Raw genomic sequence first — 23,565 nt, 5'->3', positions numbered from 1 at the left:
ACCACCTGAGATTCTACCAAGAATGGTTGATCCAGTAAATCTTGAGCAACACACACAAAATGCTGGAGCAAATCAGCCAATTGGATTGGCTGATTTGCTGACTTCCTCCAGCATTCTGTGTGTGTGTCTCAAGAAGAGATAAGAAAGCCAAATACAAGAATGTGGAGGTTAGATAAAGATGTTATCCCAGAGCCTTGCAGGACTAAGGACAAGGTGATGGAGGGGTAGGGGATCTCACATGTTTGGAAATGATAGTAGAAGTGTATTTATGTGGAGACAGGAGCCAAAGGGAGACAAGACCACTGGTGCTTATGCTGCATCATGTGGGGTTGAAGACTCTGTCTTAGCATGTAATGTTGGCACCTTACTGGATCAGCTGCTTGGGACAAGCTCACCAGCAATTTAACAAACTGGCGGTTTCAATCCAATTAATGACACAGGATCTAGTGTTCAAAGGTTTAAAGTAAACACGGGCTGTGACGCTGGCAAAACAAAGTACGTTTACAGCAGGTTGGTCGTGAAAGTCATTTCATAGAGAGAGGCTAGGCTGGGAAACTTGTCAATGGGGAGAAACATGGTATATTGGCACTGAAAGGAAGAGGGGTTAGAGGTCAGGTTAACTTTTAGGGATGGGTATATGGGGGGAGGATGGGGGTTAGAGGTTAGGCCCCCGCTCTGCACTTGAAGGCCGGCAATATGGACAGGTGATAAAGGACATCCATGGATGTTGGGTTGTCCCAGTTTGGTGGGCATCGGGATCTGATGCCAGTGCAAGCAGGAGGCATGAGGGCTGGTCAGTCGGCAAGCCTGGAATTCGAGCTTGCAGTTTGGGGTCTCATCATTGGCTATTCCCTGGCTGATAACAAAGATAGAAGCCCGAGGGTGGATTTGAAGTCTGGACTGCCCTGGAGTTGGAGGACTGTCTGAGTGTGTGTGTGAGTGTGTGGGAGTGTGGGAGGGAGGGGCTTGCTTTGCTGTTGTTATTCTGTTGCTTGTTGTGTTCCGTGTTGTTCTGCTGAGCACCATGGGCAAACTCAGAAGCTCTCCATTGGACGGGGTCAGCCATGGATGTTGTGCCCTGGCTGTCCATGTCCTGGTCAAACCTGGGCAGCACGATAATGGAGAGGAGAGCAAGTTGCTGCCATGTAGCAGGCTCCCCTCCCCTGTCCATGCACCTGATAAATCCAAAGGAATGGTAGAGGTCAACACAGCTTGGCACCAGAGATTGCCAGTCAGCAATGAACTCAACATAGGACTGCTTTACGGTCTCCAGCTTCAGATATTTCCTCGGTGTTTACTCCCAAAGCCTTCCTCATGGGCATGCTGTCCAGATGGTGCTGGAATATGTGGTGACACTTGTGGGCTGCCCCCTGCACATCATTAGAGAGTTTATTTTTCAGAGTTACAGCATAGTAACAGCCTGTTCCGGCCCAAAGAGCCCGCACTGCCCAATTACGCACGTGAGACCTATTAATCTTTCACTGGTACATCTTTGGACTGTGGGAGGAAACTGGAGCATTTGGAAGAAACCCACATGGTGACAGGGAGACAGCGATGGAGTCAAATCCAGGTCTCTGGTACTGTAATAACGTTACGCTAACCATTACACTACCATGCCACCCCCCCCATTGGTTGTACTGTAATAACATTATGCTAACCATTACACTACCATGCTGTCCCCCCCATTGGTTGTACTGTAATAACGTTACGCTAACCATTACACTACCATGCCATTCCCCCCCCATTGGTTGTTAACACATGACGCATTTCACTGTACGTTCCATCTACGCGTGATAAATAAATGAATGTGAATCTGAATCTGTTACCAAGGGACATGTCCAACCGCTTGTGGCTGGGTGAATCACTTTTCCACGGCTTCTAGGTTGAGTCACTCTTGAATCGGACCGTGTTCAGTTTTGTTCACCCTGCTGTTAGAGAGGTGTTATTCAAATTTCTACAGATGTACTGTGGAGAGCATTCTAACTGGCTGCATCTCTGGTATAGAATGGAAGGGGGTGGGGGGTGCTATTGCACAGGATCGAAATAAGCTGTATAGAATTGTAAGTTTAGTCAGCTCCATCATGGACATTAGCCTCCGTAATATCCAGGACATCTTCAAGGAGTGATGTGTCAAAAGGCGGTGTGCGTCATTAGAACATTCGAAAGTTTTTGACAAGAACAGGCCAATCAGCCCAACAAAGCTTATCGAATTCCTATTCACATCGGCATAGGATTATTAAGAACCCCCATCAACCAGGACATGCCCTCTTCTCATTCCTACCATCAGGGAGGAGGTACAGAAGCCTGAAGCCACACACTCAGTGATTCAGGAACAGCTTCTTCCCCTCTGCCATCAGAGTTCTGAATGGGCATTGAACCCTTGAACACAACCTCACTACTTTTTTATTTCTATTTTTGTACTATTTATTTAATTGAACTATTTATGTATATATTTACTATAATTCACAGTTTTTTCTCTATTATTGTGTATTGCTTGTACTGCTGCCACAAAGACAACAAATTTCATCACCTGCGCCGGTGATATTAAACCTGATTCTGAACTGGAAAGAGAGCAGAGAAGATCTACAAGGTTGTGGCCAGGACTTGAGGAAGTGAGTTTTAGTTAGGACTTCATTCCCTGCAGCAAAGGAGACTGGGAGGTGATTTTATAGAGCTTTTCACTCTACGTGTGACAGTAATAAACAGCAGAACCAATGGAGGTGCATAAAATTATGATGGGCATAGACAGAGGGAAAGCATGCAGTCTTTTTCTCAGGGGAATCAAAAACCTGAGGGCATTGGTTTAACGAGGGAGGCAAAAGATTTAATAAGAGTCTGCGGGCAATTATTTTTCCACAGAGGGCAGTACGTATGTGGAATGAGCTGCCAGATGAAGTGGTTGAGGTGGTTACATGGAAACTAGTTGGAACTAGGCAGACAAAAAACAGGTCAGTTCAGAATGGATAGGCAAGCGGGGGCTGTTTCTGTGCTGTTGGGGACTCCATTGGTCAAGGTCGACCATGGATGTTGCTTCCTAGTTGTCCAGGGCAGTACAATATGGAGAACAAGCTGTTGTCCACATAGCAACATCCCCCTCTCCATGTACCAGATGAACCCAAGGGAAAGGCAGAGACCGATACAGTTTAGTACCAGCAGTGTTGCTGGTGTCGCCAGTCAGTGTTGAACTCAATGGAGGACTGCTTTAGTGATTCCAGCCCCGAGTTCTCCCCCGGGATTTACTCCCAAAGCCGCAAGGCAGCGGAGGTTTGAGATCAGAGTTTTCCTTCTCCTCGATCAACAGCCAACCACGGCTGATGAGCTGCATCTGCCTGGCAACTGGTTTTAAGGCGTCAGCAACCCGCTGTTGCTATTTCTCCTGGGAGTAGAAGCATTTCCACCAGGCTCGGTAGCTAAGGCTCACGTGACGGCCAGGAGCTGGACTTGGCTGTCAGAGGCTATCTGAAATGCACGCCATTAGGAGCACTTAATAGGTAGTGGGAACTTGTCCTCATTACCACCCAGGGCTATAACAACCCTAAGCAATCCGCTGTACTGCTTTATAACAGATTGGCCATTACAAAACACATCAAAGTACCTCAGTGGCCATAAACACCTTCAAGCTGGTGAGGAAGGTGCAACAATTGAATTTTTTTACAATGCTTTATACATTCAGTACCACTCTCATGGTCAAAAGGTTCAGTTGTTGTTCAGACCAAACAGCTGAATGGGGAGGAAATGTGATCCAAGTGACCTCGACCGTGAAATGATTGTTGGTGCCTGACGGGGTGGTTTGAGCATCTCAGAAACCACTGATCTCCATAAGACCATAAGACAAAGGAGCAGAAGTAAGCCATTCGGCCCATCGAGTCTGCCCCGCCATTTTATCATGAGCTGATCCATTTTCTCCTATTTAGTCCCACTCCCCTGCCTTCTCACCATAACCTTTGATGCCCTGGTTACTCAGATACCTATCAATCTCTGCCTTAAATACACCCAATGACTTGGCCTCCACTGCTGCCCGTGGCAACAAATTCCATAGATTCATCACCCTCTGTCTAAAAAAATATCTTCGCATTTCTGTTCTGAAAGGGCGCCCTTCAATCCTTAAGTCATGCCCTCTCGTACTAGACTGCCCCATCATGGGAAACAACTTTGCCACATCCACTCTGTCCATGCCTTTTAACATTCAAAATGTTTCTATGAGGTCTCCCCTCATTCTTCTAAACTCCAAGGAATACAGTCCAAGAGCGGACAAACGTTCCTCATATGTTAACCCTCTCATTCCCGGAATCATTCTAGTGAATCTTCTCTGTACCCTCTCCAACGTCAGCACATCCTTTCTTAAATAAGGAGACCAAAACTGCCCACAGTACTTCAAGTGAGATCTCACCAGTGCCTTATAGAACCTCAACATCACATCCCTGCTCTTATACTCTATTCCTCTAGAAATGAATGCCAACATTGCATTCGCCTTCTTCACTACTGACTCAAGCTGGAGGTTAACTTTAAGGGTATCCTGTACGAGGACTCCCAAGTCCCATTGCATCTCAGAACTTTGAATTCTTTTCCCATTTAAATAATAGTCTGCCCGTTTATTTTTTCTGCCAAAGTGCATAACCATTCACTTTCCAACATTGTACTTCATTTGTCACTTCTCTGCCCATTCTTCCAATCTATCCAAGTCTCTCTGCAGACTCTCCGCTTCCTCAGCACTACCGGCCCCTCCACCTATCTTCGTATCATCAGAAAACTTAGCTACAAAGCCATCTATTCCATAATCCAAATCGTTGATGTACAATGTAAAAAGAAGCGGCCCCAACACTGATCCCTGCAGAACACCACTGGTAACCGGCAGCCAACCAGAATAGGATCCCTTTATTCCCACTCTCTGTTTCCTGCTAATCAGCCAACGCTCTATCCACGTATGTAACTTTCCTGTAATTCCATGGGCTCTTATCTTGTTAAGTAGCCTCATGTGTGGCACCTTGTCAAAGGCCTTCTGAAAATCCAAATATACAACATCCACTGCATCTCCCTTGTCTAGCCTACTGGTAATTTCCTCAAAAAATTGTAATAGGTTTGTCAGGCAGAATTTTCCTTTAAGGAATCCATGCTGAGTTCTGCCTATCTTGTCATATGCCTCCAGGTACTCTGTAACCTCATCCTTAACAATCGACTCCAACAACTTCCCAACCACTGATGTCAAGTTAACAGGTCTATAATTTCCTTTTTGCTTCCTCGCCCCCTTCTTAAATAGCGGAGTGACATTTGCAATCTTCCAGTCCTCCGGAACCATGCCAGAATCTATCGACTTTTGAAAGATCATCGCTAATGCCTCCACAATCTCCTGGGATTTTCATGCACAACAGTCTCTAGAGCAGAGGTAAAAAGACCCTGTTAGCAGTTATATACAGACCCCAAACAGTAGCAAGTATGTTGCCTACAAATTACAACAGGAGATAGAAAATGCAACTGAAAAGGGCATGGGAGACTTCAATATGCAGGTAGGTTGGGAAAATCAGGCTGGTGCTGGATTACAGGAGGGAGAACTTCTAGAGTGCCAATGAGATGGCTTTTTAGAGCAGTTTATGGTTGAGCCCAGCAGAGGATCAGTTATTCTGGATTGGGTGTTGTGCAATAAACCAAAATACATTGGAGAGCTTAAGGTAAAAGAACCCTTAAGGGAAAGTGATCATAATATGATCAAATTCACCCTGAAATTTGAGAAAGAGAAGCTAAGGTCAGATGTGTCAGTATTACAGTAGAGTAAAGGGAATTACAGAGGCATGAGAGAGGAGTTGGCCAGAACTGACTGGAATTAGTATCAATTCCAAAGAAGAAGCATACAAATTAGCCAGAGAAAGTGGCTCACCTGAGGACTGGGAGAAATTCAGAGTTCAGCAGAGGAGGACAAAGGGCTTAATTAGGAAGGGGAAAAAAGATTATGAGAGAAAACTGGCGGGGAACATAAAAACGGACTGTAAAAGCTTTTATAGATATGTAAAAAGGAAAAGACTGGTAAAGACAAATGTAGGTCCCCTGCAGACAGAAACAGGTGAATTGATTATGGGGAGCAAGGACATGGCAGACCAATTGAATAATTACTTTGGTTCTGTCTTCACTAAGGAGGACATAAATAATCTTCCAGAAATAGTAAGGGACAGAGGGTCCAGTGAGATGGAGGAACTGAGCGAAATACATGTTAGTAGGGAAGTGGTGTTAGGTAAATTGAAGGGATTGAAGGCAGATAAATCCCCAGGGCCAGATGGTCTGCATCCTAGAGTGCTTAAGGAAGTAGCCCAAGAAATAGTGGATGCATTAGTGATAATTTTTCAAAACTCGTTAGATTCTGGACTAGTTCCTGAGGATTGGAGGGTGGCTAATGTAACCCACTTTTAAAAAAAGGAGGGATAGAGAAACCGGGGAATTATAGACCGGTTAGCCTAACGTCGGTGGTGGGGAAACTGCTGGAGTCAGTTATCAAGGATGTGATAACAGCACATTTGGAAAGCGGTGAAATGATCGGACAAAGTCAGCATGGATTTGTGAAAGGAAAATCATGTCTGACGAATCTCATAGAATTTTTTGAGAATGTAACTAGTAGAGTGGATAGGGGAGAACCAGTGGATGTGGTATATTTGGATTTTCAAAAGGCTTTTGACAAGGTCCCACACAGGAGATTAGTGTGCAAACTTAAAGCACACGGTATTGGGGGTAAGGTATTGGTGTGGGTGGAGAATTGGTTAGCAGACAGGAAGCAAAGAGTGGGAATAAACGGGACCTTTTCAGAATGGCAGGTGGTGACTAGTGGGATACCGCAAGGCTCAGTGCTGGGACCCCAGTTGTTTACAATATATATTAATGACTTGGATGAGGGAATTAAATGCAGCATCTCCAAGTTTGCGGATGACACGAAGCTGGGTGGCAGCGTTAGCAGTGAGGAGGATGCTAAGAGGATGCAGGGTGACTTGGATAGGTTGGGTGAGTGGGCAAACTCATGGCAGATGCAATTTAATGTGGATAAATGTGAAGTTATCCACTTTGGTGGCAAAAATAGGAAAACAGATTATTATCTGAATGGTGGCCGATTAGGAAAAGGGGAGGTGCAACGAGACCTGGGTGTCATTATACACCAGTCATTGAAAGTGGGCATGCAGGTACAGCAGGCGGTGAAAAAGGCGAATGGTATGCTGGCATTTATAGCGAGAGGATTCGAGTACAGGAGCAGGGAGGTACTACTGCAGTTGTACAAGGCCTTGGTGAGACCACACCTGGAGTATTGTGTGCAGTTTTGGTCCCCTAATCTGAGGAAAGACATCTTTCCCATAGAGGGAGTACAAAGAAGGTTCACCAGATTGATTCCTGGGATGGCAGGACTTTCATATGAAGAAAGACTGGATGAACTGGGCTTGTACTCGTTGGAATTTAGAAGATTGAGGGGGGGATCTGATTGAAACGTATAAGATCCTAAAGGGATTGGACAGGCTAGATGCAGGAAGATTGTTCCTGATGTTGGGGAAGTCCAGAACGAGGGGTCACAGTTTGAGGATAGAGGGGAAACCTTTTAGGACCGAGATTAGGAAAAACTTCTTCACACAGAGAGTGGTGAATCTGTGGAATTCTCTGCCACAGGAAACTGTTGAGGCCAGTTCATTGGCTATGTTTAAGAGGGAGTTAGATATGGCCCTTGTGGCTACGGGGGTCAGGGGGTATGGAGGGAAGGCTGGGGCGGGGTTCTGAGTTGGATGATCAGCCATGATCATAATAAATGGCAGTGCAGGCTCGAAGGGCCAAATGGCCTACTCCTGCACCTATTTTCTATGTTTCTATGTTTCTATGAAAAGAACACTGGCAGGGATGACGGCAGAGCAGCAATGGCTGGAATTTCTGGAAGTAATTTGGAAGATACAAGATACATACACCCTAAAGCAGAAGAAAAATTCTAAAGGAAAGACAACATTACCATAGCTAACAAGTAAAGTCAAAGCCAACATAAAAGCCAAAGAGAGGGCATATGATAGAGCAAAGATTAGTGGGAAGCTTTTAAAAACCAACAGAAGGCAACTAAAAAATGTCATTAAGAAGGTAAAGTTGGAATACAAAAGTAAACGAGCTAATAATTTTAAAAAGGATACCAAATGTTTCTTCAGTTACATAAAAAGTAAAGGAGAGCAAGTGTGGATATCAGACCACTGGAAAATGATTCTGGAGAGGTAGTGTGGGGGACAATGATACAGCAGACAATCTGAATAAGTATTTTGCATCAGTCTTCACTGTGGAAGACACGAGCAGTATGGTGGAAGTTCCAGCTGTCGGGGGCACGAAGTGCGTGAAGTTACCATAACTAGAAAGAAGATTCTTGGGAAACTGAAAGGTCTGAAGGTAGATAAGTCACCTGGACCAGATGGTGTACACTCCAGGGTTCTGAAAGAGGTGGCAGAAGAGATCGAGGGGCATTAGATTCTGGAATGGTTCTGAAAGACTGAAAAATTGCAAATGTCACTCCAAGAAGAGAGAGACAGACAGAAGAAAGGGCACTATAGGCCAGTTAGTCCGGCTTCAGTGGTTGGGAAGATGTTGGAGTCAATTATTAAGGATGAGGTCTCAGGATACTTGGAGGCACATGATAAAATAGGCCAGAGTCAGCATGGTTTCCTCAAGGGAAAATCTTGCCTGATAAATCAGTTGGAATTCTTTGAATAAGTGACAAATAGGATAGACAAAGGAGAATCGGTTGATATTGTGTACTTGGATTTTCAGAAGGCCTTTGACAAGGTACTGCACATAAGGCTGCTTAACAAACTATGAGTCCATAATATTATGGAAAGATTCTAGCATGGATAAAGTAGTGACTGATTGGCAGGAGGTGAAGAGTGGGAATAATGGGAGCCTTTTCTGGCCGGTGACCAGTGATGTTCCCCAGGGGTCTCTGGGTTGGGACTGATTATTTTTATATTATATGCAAGGATTTGGATGATAGAATTGATGGCTTTGTTGCAAAGTTTTCAGATGATATGAAGATAGGTGAAGGGGCAGGTAGTGTTGAGGAAGTAGAGAGGTTACAGAAGTACTTAGAGTAGGAGAATGGGCAAAGAAATGGCAGATGGAATACAGTGATGGGAATTGTATGGCCCTGTACTTTGGTAGAAGAAATGAAAAGGTTGACTTTTTTCTAAATGGAGAGAAAATAGAAAAAACTGAGGTGCAAGGGGACTTGGGAGTCCTTGTGAAGGATTCCCTAAAGGTTCATGTGCAATTTGGGTCTGTGGTGAGGAAGGCAAATGCAATGTTAGCATTCATTTCAAGAGGACTAGAATATAAAAGCAAGGATGTAATGCTGAGACTTTATAAAGCACTGGTGAGGCCTCACTTGGAGTATTGTGAGCAGTTTTGGGCCCCTTATCTTAGAAAGGATGTACTGAAACTGGAGAGGGTTCAAAGGAGGTTCACGAAAGTGATTCCGGGATTGAATGGTTTGTCATATGAAGAACGTCTGATGCCTCTGGGCCTGTATTCACTGGAATTCAGAAGAATGAGGGGTGACCTCATTGAAACCTATCGAATGGTGAAAGGCCTTGATAGAGTCAATGTGGAGAGGATGTTCCCTATGGTGGGAGAATCTAAGACTAGAGGACACAGTCTCAGAATTGACGGGTGTCCTTTTAGAATGGAGATGAGAAGGAATTTCTTTAGCCAGAGAGTGGTGAATTTGTGGAATTCTTTGCCACAGACAGCTGTGGAGGCCAAGTATTTATGTATATTTAAGACAGAATTTGATAGATTCTTGATTGGTCAATGTATGAAGGGATACAAGGAGAAGGCAGGTGATAGGGGCTGAGAAGAAAATTGGATCAGCCTTGATGAAGTGGCAGATAGACTCAATGGGCCAAATGGCCTAATTCTGCTAATTCTTATAGTCGTATGATCTTATGGGTTCCTATCCTCTTGTGTGCCATTGACTTCTACCGTTAACCGAGGGGTCTGTGAACCCTAGGTTGGGAACCGTTGTACTATAGTTTGCAGAGAATAGTGCAAGAAACAAAAAGCATCCGGTGAGCAGCAGTTCTGTGGACAAAAACGCCTTGTTAATGAGAGATCAGAGTAGAATGGCCAGACTGGTTCAAGCTGACAGGAAGGTAACAATAACTCAAATAACTACACGTTCCAACAGTGGTGGCAGGGAGGCTTCTCCGATCACACACCCTGTTGAACCCTGAAGTGAATGGGTTATCAGCAGGAGAGGACACGAACATACACTCAGTGGTCACTTTGTTAGGCACAGAAGGTACTGAATGTAACTAGTGGGAGAACATTTGTTGACCTCCAACTTAACACAATAATTACTTATACATCCCTAATCATGTTTTGACTGCCTGGGTTCAGAATGGGTGTCTCTAACACCCCCCTTAATTATTAATCTGAGATTTGGGAAGCTTGTCGTTTGTTGTAGCGACTTAAAGTTCAAAATAAATTTATTATCAAAGTACATGTATGTCGCTATATACAATCCTAAAATCCATTGTCTTGTGGGCATATCCAATAAATGCATAATAAAATAATGACCATAATTGAGTCAATGAAAGATTTCACCAACTTGGGTGTTCGATCAGTGTGCAAAAGACAACAAACTGTGCAAATACAATAAGAAAGAAATAATAATAATAATAATAAACAAGCAACAAATATGCAGCTCTTGTCTGTTCCCCGGTGTCTCTGCAAAGCTCCAGGATTTGAGAACGTCTTGGAGACATAATCCCACTGACACACAGGCAGACAGCAGGTAATGGCTGACCAAGGCTGCAAGGACTTCTGCTGATGTTACACGAAAGCTATCACTTACCCAAAACCTCTCCTGCTGCGGGGCCAAAAATGATGAAACTTAACATGGCTAATAAGCTTGTGTTTTTGCATGCTTGGAATAAATCAGTGCGCAGGATTCAGGTTTGTTAAAGGGGCAGGCATTTCAAGATTCAAGATCATTTAATGTAATTTCCAGTGCACAAGTGTAAAGGAGAATAGAATAATTGTTACTCCCAAACTGATACAACACAAATAAACACAATGAGATAAAGAACATGTAAATAAAAAAAAGAATATAAATACATGAGATAGCCTATATACATAGATAGATAGATAGATAGATATACTTTATTGATCCAGAGGGAAATTGGGTTTCGTTACAGCCGCACCAACAAAGAATAGAGCATAAATATAGCAATACAAAAACCACAAACAATCAAACAACAATATGGAAACTATGCCAGATGGAAATAAGTCCAGGACCAGCCTATTGGTTCAGGGTGTCTGACCCTCCACGGGAGGAGCTGCAAAGTTCGATGGCCACAGGCAGGAACGACCTCCCGTGACGCCCACTGTCGTATCTCGGTGGAATATGACTGGAGTCCAACAGCAAAAAGTTCAATATCCGGTCTACAAACACGTTCCTCGATCGTAATATGACCAGGATTGCACTATCTGTTGTTAACCAGAACAGCCGCTCTCAGTGCACTTCCGGTCAGCCCGAACGGTCTGGTATGCCCTCGCGATAAAGTCGTGGTGATTGGGGGTGTGGAGGTGTTGATCAGCCTTACTGCTTGGGGGAAATAACTATTATGAATCTGGTGGTCCTGGCGTGGATGTTACGTAGCCTCCTCCCTAACGGGAGAGGGACAAACAGTCCATGAGCAGGGTGTGTGGTCTCCTTCATGATGTTACTGGCCCTTTTTCCGTCACCTTTCTGTATATGTGTTATTGATAGCCGGGGCTTAGAGATGTGCCGATTACCCGTGGTAAAGCCTTCCTGTCTGCCACCGTGCAGTTTCCATAGCTCGCGAGGATGCTCTCTACCGTGCATCTGTTGAATGATGCGAGTACAGCCCAGCTCTCTTCGACCTCCACAGAAATTAGAGGCACTGGTGAGCTTTCCTGAGGATATAGGGTGTGTCCTGGGACCATGAGAGGTTGTGCGAGATGTGCATTTCCAGGAGTTTAAAACTGCTCACAGTTTCCGCTGTTTAAACCAATAGAAATGTCCTTTGAAAAGTTCCACACCGGGACCCAATTCCCATCGATCCCTCCTGATGAGTACAGAGCCGGTGCTGTGTGGATACCTCTGACCCGGAACAGGTCAGCTGAGGAAGCAGGAAGTACAGATAGAGTCAGTGATCGACTGGGCTGTGTGCACAACTTTCTGCCCTTTCTCACGGTCTTGGGCAGAGCAGTTACTGTGCCAAGCTGTGATACAATTCGATGGAATGCTTTAGAACACAGAGCACAGAACATGGAACGTGAAAGCATGACACAAACCCTTCAGCCCGTGATGTTGTGCTGATCTTTTAACCCACTCTAAGATCAACCTAACCTTTCCTTCCCACATAACCCTCCACTTTTCCATCATCCATGTGCCTATCTGAGAGTTTCTTAAATGTCCTTAATGTTTCTGTTCAAGAGCCTGATGGTAGTAACTGACCCTGAACCTGGTGGTGTGAGTCCTGAGGCTCCTGTACCTTCTTCCAGCAGCGAGAAAGGAGCATGGCCTGGGTGGTGGGGTTCTCCGATGATGGATGCTGCTTTCCCACAACAATGCTTCATGTAGGTATGCCCAATGGTAGCCTGGGTTTCGACTGGTTACATCACAGCCTGGTATGGAAACACCAATGCCTTTGAAAAGAAAATCTTACAAAAGTTAGTGGATTGGGCCCAGTACGTCATGGGTAAAGGCCTCCCAAGCATTGGGCATACCTATATGAAGCACTGTCATAGAAAGCAGCATCCATCATCAGAGATCCCCTCTCTGTACACTGACTCTTCCAATTAATTATGCTTTCAAATTAATGTATTACTTCTTTTACTTAACATTTAAAATTTTTAGAAATGTATTTAGTTTTTACGCTGTTTTCATGTGCCACTGATCTCCAGAGATATTTAACAGAGAGTGAAACCTTTGACAGGCCAAGCCGTCTGGAGGTCACCAGACCAGGTGAGGGGTGAGGGGTGAGGGCGGGGACGGAGACCCTAGATCCCCCCTACTGAGGCCTAGTCATCGCCTGTGGCCCACTCTACCTTGTTGATGACGATGGTGTCCATGACCTCTGGGAAGGAGTATGTTGGTTATGAGGAGAGACTGGGGAGGTTGGTTCTGTTCTCTCTGGAGTGGAAGAGGTTAAGGGGGGCATGACTGATGTATATAAAACTTTGAAACATAGATAGGATATTTTGCAGGAAACTCTCCGCCAAATCAGAGGCAGGTTAAACTAGAAAACAGATTTAGGGTAAAAGGTAAGAGATTTAGAGGGGATTCAGAAATCAGTGGTGCAAAAGGGCTTGGGAATCCTACAGCAGGATAAAAGGGGATAACTACACACTCTTGCCTCATCATTGAGATGTTCTCACAACCAATGATTTCACTTTAAGGATTTTTTTCTCACTATCTCAGGTTCTCGTAACTTATTGCTATTTATTTATATTTGCATTCGAACAGTTTGTTGTCTTTTGCACTCTGGCTGATCTTTCATTGATCTTGTTATAGTTCCTGTTCGATTGATTTCCTGAGTATGCCCACAGAAAGCTGAATCTCAGGGTTGTATGAGGTGACATACATCTACTTCGATAATAAAATATATATGATCAAAAGATTCCTAATAATGATCTTTACTGTGAAATGAAGCAGCGAATTTTTTCTTTACAACCGAGAGCAGTGAGGGGTTTTCACAGGTAACATCTCACAACGGTTTGGTTGCAAGAACACGAGATGTTGGATGATATGTTTTGAAATTCTTGCAGAGCTGGTGCGGCACCTCAGTATTTGGATAGTAAATGGTTACAACAACAGTGCTATTTAGAAATTATTTTTCTATTGTCCATTTAAAAGATTAATGTTAATTTTTGCACAGGTTTTCTAAAAGGCTTGATTAATTTCAATCCAACTCTGTTATATCTTTATTAATAGTAAAAGGATGAATGCTCAGAAACAAACAACAAGACGCTTCCTATTTCCTTAAAAATGTCCATAATTATTGTTACTAATTCATTAATCAATAATAATCTCTACTCAAAGTTATCATGGAGCAGGAAAGAGTTTGTTTAGAAGATTATTGCCAATTTCGGCATTTGCTCTGGAAAAGGTTTGCCAGCCTTGTTCTATGATATGTGATCTCTGTTGTATGGAGGGCTGGGGTCTGCGACACCCACTTAAGCTTGGACTCTGATGATGTTGTCTTCCTCCTGCAGGTGGACGACCAGATGAAGCTGCTACAGAACTGCTGGAGTGACCTGCTGGTACTGGACCACATCTGGAGACAGGTCTACCACGGGAAGGAGAACAGCATCCTTCTGGTGACTGCACAAGAGGTAACCCTTCCTGCTGTGGTCATTGTTTTCCCTGGACCGAGCTCTGCGCTCGGACACACAGCCCTGACAGGAGATTGCTTAGATGGAAAGCAGGATCTGGGGGTGGTGCTTGACAGCTGGCTGCCAAATCAGTTACCTTCCCCATACACCATTCCAACCTGGCTGGTGTTTGATACCAGGCATATCTCTCTCTATCTTTCTCTTCTCCCTGTTTCTCTCTCTCTCTCTCTTTCTGTGTCTCTGCCTCTCTGTCTCTCCCTCTGTCCACACTTCTGTCAGGGAAAATTGGTAAATTGGTTCTTTCTCCCTCTACCCATATCACTGGTGCTGTACTATAGCTACACAAGCTGCTAAGTTATTGCGCTGATCTTACTGAATAAGAAGTCCGTTTTAGCAGCGTGATAGGAGTTGACCTGAGCATACCTTCTGCCCAGCGAGAGGGCTGAGAAGAAATTTAAGGGAGTTCAAAACATCTCCCTTATTTCTACTGAATTGCACAAGTTTGGATCTTTCAAATGATTGCAACAATTTACCTTGTCTGTAAGATTGGCAAGTAAATGATAGGTTCCTGTATCTGAAGTAACTCTTGTGTCTATGATACGTTCCTCTGTCATCATTCAAAGTTCAAGGCACATAATTCTATCTACGTGTTGTGATTACCTTCACATTGATTTTCTATTCTGGACATTCCTGGAGCCAACTCCTTGTAGAGTTTTACCCTGGGTCGAGCGTCTCAGTTTATAAAAGCAGAGGGATGCTAAAGTGGACTTTCTCATAGACAACTTGGCGGTAGCTGGTCATGGACCTTGGCAGGAGTAAAGGCATAGAATATTTTCTCAATGGACAGCAAATTCAGAAGTCAGAGGCACAGAGAGACTTGGGAGTCCTAGTGCAGGATTCCCTAAAGGTTGACTTGCAGGTTGAGTCGGTAGTAAGGGAGGCAAATGCAGTTTTAGGGTTCATTTTGAGAAAACTAGAATATAAAAACAAGGTTGTAATGCTGAGGCTTTATAAGGCATTGGTCAGACTACACTTAGAATATTGTGAGCAGTTTTGGGCCCCTTATCTGAGAAAAGACATGCTGGCATTGGAGAGAGTCCAGAGGAGGTTCATGAGAATGATCCTGGGAATGAAAGGGTTAACATATGAGCAGTGTGTTGATGGCTCTGGGCCTATACTCACTGAAATTTAGAAGAATGAGGGGGGAAGCTCATTGAAACCTACTGAATATTGATAGAGCAGATGTGGGCTTGGTATTTTCAATAGTGGGAGAGTCTATGACCAGAGGGTATAGCCTCAGAGTAGAGGGACATCCCTTTAAAACAGAGATGAGGAGGAATTTCTTCAGCCAGAGGGTGGTGAATCTATGGAATTCATTGCCACAGACAACTGTGGTGGCCAAGTCACTGGGTATTACTTAAATTGGTGGTTGATAGGTTCTTGATTAGTCAGGGTATTAACAGTTACAGGGAGGAGGCAGGAGGATGAGGTTGAGAGGGAAAATAAATCAGCGAGGCAGACTTGATGGGCTGAATGGCCTAATTATGCCCCTATGTCTTATAGCCTTAAGCAGCTATCTCCTGGTGGTCTCTTGATGTGTGGGCCTAGCCCTGAAATGAGTTATCGGTAAGACTCAGCAGTGGACAATGTGACCACTGGCAGGTTATGACCAAGTCTGCCTGTTGGTGGAGGTTGGGAAGGGATATAGAGACAACAGGCCAGGTAGATTGGTGGTTGCTAGTTGCAACGGCTCCATTTTGCTTCCCTGTATCAAATTCTAGTGAGTGTGTTAAGCTTGAATGATTTCCCTGGCTGACCTGGACAGTTTCTACCCCAATTTTATAAACTATTGAATGGATCCCTTGTACAATAAGATGGACTTGTGTTCTCACAATCTACCTTATTATTGCTCTGTGTCTTATTGCCAGCCCTGCACTTTCTTTGTAACTGTGACACTTCCTTCCGGCATTTTGTTCATGCTTTTCCCTTGTTCTCCCTCAATGTACTAACATGATGAGATGCTCTGTATTGACAGCATGCAGAGCAAAGTTTTTCACAGTGCACCAGTACATCAAACATCAAACGCTAAAGCCCAGTACAGGCCCTTCAGCCCAAGAGGGGCAAATGGTGTACATGAGATTGAGCTGCAAGTCTGCGTTGCCCTTATATGTCCAGGGCCGCATGCGCACCACACTGAATGGATTATCATGTGTCTACACTACGCTGCCAGGCGCGGGTAACTCGTTGAACTCTATTTGTGATTGGGATTGGGAATTGCAGTGATTTCCCAAGAATGAGGAATTCCCAGTGAGTGTGAGTCATAAGCTCATGTTGATTAAGTCCCTGTCTCCGTACACACCGCCCTGGGGCGCCGCAGTAGCCCAGCGATTAGCACGACCCAATTACACCTCAGTGTGTCAGAGTTCAGAGTTCAATTCCGACGTCATCTCTGAGAAGTTTGTTCGTCCTTCCCATGAAGTGTGTGGCTTTCCTGCAGGGGCTCCGATTTCCTCCCACATTCCAAAGGTGTACAAGTTGGTAGGAAAATGAGTCATTGTAAATTGGGGGAGGTTAAATAGGGGGGATTAAATTGGGGGGTTAAATTGGGGGGTTAAAAAGGGGGATTAAATAGGGGGTTAAATAGTGGGGTTAAATAGGGGGTTAAATAGGGGGTTAAATAGGGGGGTTAAATTGGGGGGTTAAATAGGGGTGTTAAATTGGGGGATTAAATAGGGGGTTAAATAGTGGGGTTAAATAGGGGGGTTAAATTGGGGGGTTAAATAGGGGTGTTAAATTGGGGGATTAAATAGGAGGTTAAATAGTGGGGTTAAATAGGGGGTTAAATAGGGGGGTTAAATGGGGGGGGTTGCTGTGCCATGTGGCTCGTGGGGCTGGATGAGCCTACTCCATGCTGTATCCCTAAAAACAACATCATTCTGGCCCTTTAACGTATTCCATGATCAATCTACCCCTTCTTTCCACATAGCCCTACATTTTTCTGACGTCCATGTGCCTATCTAAGAGTCCCCCAAATATCCCTAATGTATCTGCCTCTACTAACACCCCCAGCAGGGCGTTCCACGCACCCACCACATACTGTAAAAAAACTTACCTCTGACATCCTTGTCAGCATCGGAAGTTATGCCCCCGCAAGTATATATAATAAACCTACTTACCAATTTATCTGTGGAGAAAATTAGGAGATTAAGAGCAAGATTACGTGTGGAGATTAAGAGGGTAATAAGACCCTACCTCACCATGCAGACCTAACCAAAACTTACCAGTTTTCCAGTATAGTGCCTCTGGCCATACTCTGTTCTGAACTTATAGGCACTATCCATTTTCTCAAACTTTTTTTGAGACAGATCACCTAGATTGTCTGGATCCATTGTAAACAGTGTCTAGGCTTCATTCAGAGTTTTGCACATTTATAAAAAGACACATGGGGAAATGACAAAGCTAAAAGCTTTTCCTCAGATGAGAAGAGTAGTCAGGTTATCTGTTGCTGGTGCTGTGTCTGCAGTTGTTTCTGTAGTGGAGCAAGCACTGATCTACAGATAGACGGAGTGCATATCCACAGACCACGGGCAGACACAGTTGTGATGGATTTCATCAGCGAACTTTTAGTTTCCCGCCCAGAGGATGCATTTGGCACTGGTGTTTACAGCAGGTGTTTTAGGAAGGAGCTTTCATCGTTCACAAGGCTACAGTTAATTTTAGCCAGAAGTAATTATTGCCGAGCTTGTGATAAAAGGTGAAATGAAGAATCAAGATGACCGTCTGGCAGGATGACTGTTCCTATTTAGACATAAGACATAGGAGCAGAATTAGGCCATTTAGCCCATCAAGTCTGCTCTGCCATTCAATCATGGCTGATTTATTATCCCTTTTGACCCCATTTTTCTGCCTTCTCCCCGTAACCTTTGATGCCCTGACTAATCAAGAATCTTTCAACCTCTGCTTAAAACGGACCCACTGACTTGGCCTCCGGCAATGAATTCCATGGATTCGCCGCCCCCTCTAGCCAAAGAAATTCCTCTTGGGCATTCCTCTATTCTGAGGCTGTGCCATCTGGTTGTAGACTCTCCCACTGTAGGTAGCATGCTCTCCACATCCACTCTATCCAGGTCTTTCAATATTGTATAGGTTTTCAGTGCGATTCCCCCTCCCCCACCCACAAACTCATTCTTCTAAACTCCAATGAGTACAGGCCAGAGCCATCAAATACTTCCCATATGTTAACCCTTTCATTCCCCGAATCATTCTTGTGAACCTCCTTTGACCTGCTCCAATGCCAACACATCTGTTCTTAGGTAAGGAGACCAAAATTGGTCACAATACTTCATGCTGGGTCTGACCAATGCCCTATAAAGCCTCAGCGTTACATCCCTCCCTTTATATTCTTCTCCTCTCAAAATGAATGTTAGCATTTCATTTGCCTTCCTTGCCAGCAACTCAACCTGCAAGTTAACCTTTAGAGAAACATGCACAACGGCTCCGAAGTCTCTTTGTAGCTTTGATTTTTGAATTTTCTCCTCATTTCTAAAGGGGCAGGATTTTATTAAACAGTGAAGAAGTGACAGGAACTGTCCCATTTCGGACCCAACAAGCCAGGAGTATATTGCTCGGCATAACAGGTGAAAAGCTTAGTTAACCTTCACGTTGGTAAACTCTGTCCTCTCCGCGTTCAGGTTGAGCTGTCCACAATCGCCAACCAGGCGGGCTCGACCCTCATTAACCTGGTGCTGCGGGCACAGGAGCTGTCGGCCAAGCTGCAGACGCTACAGTTCGATCGGAGGGACATGGTCTGCTTCAAGTTCCTCCTCCTCTTCAGTCCCGGTAAGCAAGCACATTTGTTCATCCGAAACCAGAACACACAGAACATAGAACATACTCTCAGCGGCTACTTTATTCGGTACCTCCTGCGGCTAACGCAGTGACCACTGAGGGTATGTTCGTGGTCTTCTGCTGCTGTAATCCATCCTCTTCCAGGTTCAGGTTCAATGTGTTGTGCGTTCAGAGATGCTCTTCTGCACACCACTGCTGTAACGTGTGGTTATTTTGAGTTACTGTCGCCTTCCTGTCAGCTTGAACCAGTCTGGCCATTCTCCTCTGACCTCTCTCATTAACAAGGCATTTTTGCCCACAGAACTGTCACTCTCTGTATGTTTTTTTGCACCATGCTCTGTAAACTCTAGAGACTGTTGTGTGTGAAAATCCCAGGATATCAGCAGTTTCTGAGAAACTCAATCCACCCTGTCTGGCCCCAACTATCATTCCACAGTCAAAGTCACCCAGATCGCGTTTCTTCCCCATTCTGATGATTGGTCTGAACAACAACTGAACCTCTTGACCATGTCTGCATGCTTTTATGCATTGAGTTGCTGCCACATGATTGGCTGATTGGGTATATGCATTAAAGAGCAGGTGTACAGGTGTTCCTAATAAAGTGGCCAATGTGTGTCACACGTGGGACATGAAACATGCGACGTAGAAAATACTAAGCAACAAAAAACAACAAAGGGGTCTAAACAACCTCACAAGCAGTTGATCAGATCAGAATTTGTCTGTCCTGCCACATCGAGTCATGGTCATAGAACACTACATTATAATACAGGCCCTTCGGCCCACAATGTTGTGCCAGATCTTTAACCTACTCCAAAATTAATATAACCCTTCTTTCCCACATAGCCCTCCATTTTTCTTCCATCCTTGTGCCTATCTAAGAATCTATTAATTCTCTCTAATGTATCTGCCTTTATCACCACTGCTGGTGGTGTTTTCCACACACCCACCACTCTCTGTGCGAAAAATCTACCTCTGACATCCCCCCTGGATTTTCCTCCAATCACCCTTAAAGTTATGCCTCCTCTCAATAGCCGTTTCTTCCCTGGGAAAAGGGCTCCATCTCAAAGTCAAAGTCAAAGTAATTTATTGTCAAGGTGGTATATGTTACCATATATACAATTGTACCTTGAGGTATACTACCTTCAATACCTCAAAAAGACGACATCCATCACTAAGGGCCCTCATCACCCAGGACATGCCCTCTTCTCGCTGCTACCGTCTAGGAGGAGGTACAGGAGCCTGAAGACACACGCTCAACGTTTCAGAAACAGTTTCTTCTACTCCAACATCAGACTTCTGAATGGACAATGAACCCATGAATACTAACTCAATATTTTTCCCTCTTGTTTTGCACTACTTAATTAATTTTTTAAAAATATATACACTCCTTCTTGTAATTTATAGTTTTTATTATGCATTGCAACATACTGCTGGGCCAAAACAACAAATTTCATGACATATGCCAGTAATACTAAACCTGATTCTGATTCCGAGATGCATTTTCTTGCAGACATTAACAGGAGAATAAAGAAAGACAATAGAATTTATGAGAAACTAAACATAAGCAAAAATTGACAAACAACCAATGTGCAAAGGGAGACAAATCGTGCAAATAAAAAATAAATAAATAAGACTGAGAGCGTGAGTTGTGGAGTCCTTGGAGGAGAGTCCGTAGATTGTGGAGTCAGTTCAGCATCAAGTCTTACCACCTTGTGCAACTCTGTCAAGTCACCTCTCGTCCTCCTTCTCTCCAAAATGAAAAGCTGTAGTTTGCTAAGCTACTCTAAGCAGCATCCTGGTAAATTTCCTCTGCACCATTCACTGTGACATATTAAGGGCCACTGTGAAGTCGTTTATTTCGAAGAGTGGATTTACATTGGATGGCGAAGATCGGGGGCCAATATACAAACTGTGTCAGGCCCTTCTGCATCAGAGAAACCTCAGCATGTTCTGAACTTCTTGTTGACTCATTCCCTACAGATATCTGGGAATTTTGTTTAATGGAAAGCCGCCATCAGTCCCATTTGGCCCACTGGCTGAAAAACCTTTTTTATTTCAATAACACACACAAGATGCTGGAGGAAATCAGCAAGGCAGACAGTTCAATGATGAAGGGTCTCAGCCCGAAACGTCAGCTGATTATTCTCCTCCATATCAGCTGCCTGACCAGCTGAGTTCCTCCAGCATTTTGTGTGTGTTGCCCAAGGTTCCCAGAACTGGTGAAATCTCCCCATGTTTAAATTTAAATACAAGACTTTTAATGTTATTTCCAGTACTCAGATGTAAGGGAGAATGAAATAATTGTTACCCCGGATCTGATTCAGCACAAAAAAGCATAAGATAATGAACACAATAATCAAAAATACAATAAATATAAATACACAAGATAGCTAATATACATAGATTGATTGTACGTCCATAAAGTGATGCTAGACACAGGGGTGTCTGTATATACGGTGACTCTGATAGGAAATGATAAAGTAGTGTTGGTTGGGGGTGTGGAGGGGTGGGTTAGTGGGTGGAGGTGTTGATCAGCCGTACTGCTTGGGGAAAGTAACTTATTTTTGGGTCCGGTGGTCCCAGCGAGGATGCTATGTAGCCTCCTCCCTGATGGGAGTGGCACAAACAATCCAAGAGCAGAGTGGCTGGGATCCTTCACGATGTTACTGGACCTTTTCCGGCACCTTTCTGTTCTTTGTCCACTTTATATATGTCCGTATTATTCATTATACGTTAGCTTCAGTCTTCGTTCAGTTTGAGGAGAGTGTGAGCATTTGTGCATTTATTTATCTTGTTTAGTGATATCGTGCGGAGTAGGCCCTTTCGGCCCTTGGGGCCCACAGCCCTGCTGATCAACGCCGGTGTTGAACAATTTATGTGGGAGGACGTCCAGGAATTCTACACAGCATGTAGTTATGACTCTGGCCTGCTAGAATTCCCAGCAGCCCTGCCGGGAATCAGCTCCCATTCATGGGCTGGATTAGACTCTGGACTAAGACTCCATTGGGCTTACAGGCAGGTGGAATAGACAGCATTGCAAAAGTCAGCTGCTTTTTTTTAAGAAAATACTTCTGTTCACTTAAGTAGATTCATTTAAGGCGGCACAGTGGCGTTGCAGTTAGCGCAAATGCTTTGCCATGCCAACTGAATGACCAGGTTTCAAACTCCACCGCTGTCTGTAAGGAATTTGCACGTTCTCTCAGCGACGCTGTGGTTTTCTCCAGGTGCAACAGTTTCCTCTTACGTTTGAAAGACATTTGAGTACAGGTTGGTACAGGGGTCAACCGTTTTTTGCACCGTGGACCAGTTTAATATTGACAATATTCTTGCGGACTGGCTGACGGGGGGGGGGGCGGGTGGATGGGGTTCAAGTAGTGTTGCCGACTTTCGCACTCCCAAATAAGGGACAGAAGTAGCCTCGCGCGGGCACCTGTGTGCGCATGCATGACGTGCACATGTATGACGTGCACATGCATGACGTGCACATGCATGTAAGTGCCAATTTTTTTCCTACAAATCGGTTTTGGCTTAATCTTCCCGATTCTGTTAAGCGAAACTACACTGTACATACATTATTTCTACTTTATATAGGCTGTGTATTTATCATATCATTCCTACTTTTACTATATGTTAGTGCTATTTTAGGTTTTATGTGTTATTTGGTATGATTTGGTAGGTTATTTCAAGTTCAACAGTGGGCGTGACAGGGAATGAGGAAAGGTGCAGCTGACTCATATCACCAAATCATATCATTTCCTCGCGGCCCGGTAGCACGTGCTTTGTGACCCGGTGGTTGGGGACCTCTGGGATAGTAAGTTGTGGGGATGCTGTATAGGTGCTGGAAGTATCGTGACGTTTATGGGCTGACCCCCCCCCCCCACACACACAATATCTGCTGATTTGATTTGACACAAAACAATATATTCCAATGAATGTTTCGATAGACATGTGACAAATAAAGCTAATCTTTATAAAAATAATCTTTAATATTTTGATTTTATTATTTATGCTTAATATTTTAAATTTATATTTGTAGTGGTTTTACATTTTTCTAAAGTATTTACTTAATTTTTAATACATTTTAAAGGCCTATAAGATGTCAGGAACAATAAGAGAAATTAAGATCTCCCTACATCTTTGACAGTTGGCAAAGCTGGGGGTAGGATTTTGCCAGTCATCATGCAGTTGTGAGGGTCAAGGCCACTGATCAGGCCATGCCCTGGCTCTTTGTACCCACCCCTGGTAAATATGGTTGGGGACAGGAGGAGACAATCTGTGGCACCACTAATGGCAGCCATGACCCAGTTAAAGGTTAAAGATTAGCTTTATTTATCAAAGGTACATCGAAACATTGAAACATACAGTGAA

At 44.1% G+C, this 23,565-nt stretch overlaps 1 protein-coding gene across 2 annotated transcripts in view; it reads left to right on the top strand.

Annotated features, from left to right (window-relative positions):
* Positions 1 to 23,565, top strand: part of LOC134359766 (nuclear receptor subfamily 5 group A member 2-like) — a 118,742-nt gene that overhangs the window by 68,561 nt on the left and 26,616 nt on the right. For both annotated transcript variants that reach the window (XM_063073378.1, XM_063073377.1), the window contains 2 exons: positions 14,230 to 14,349; positions 19,041 to 19,188. In XM_063073378.1, the coding sequence (XP_062929448.1) occupies positions 14,230 to 14,349; positions 19,041 to 19,188 (268 nt within the window). The remainder of the gene's footprint in view (positions 1 to 14,229; positions 14,350 to 19,040; positions 19,189 to 23,565) is intronic.

This window comes from Mobula hypostoma, chromosome 21, assembly GCF_963921235.1.
Source record: "Mobula hypostoma chromosome 21, sMobHyp1.1, whole genome shotgun sequence".
In the NCBI taxonomy this organism is placed as follows: domain Eukaryota; kingdom Metazoa; phylum Chordata; class Chondrichthyes; order Myliobatiformes; family Myliobatidae; genus Mobula; species Mobula hypostoma.
The sequence above is the reverse complement of the archived record's forward strand: the minus strand, read 5'-3'. Positions and strand labels throughout refer to the sequence as shown.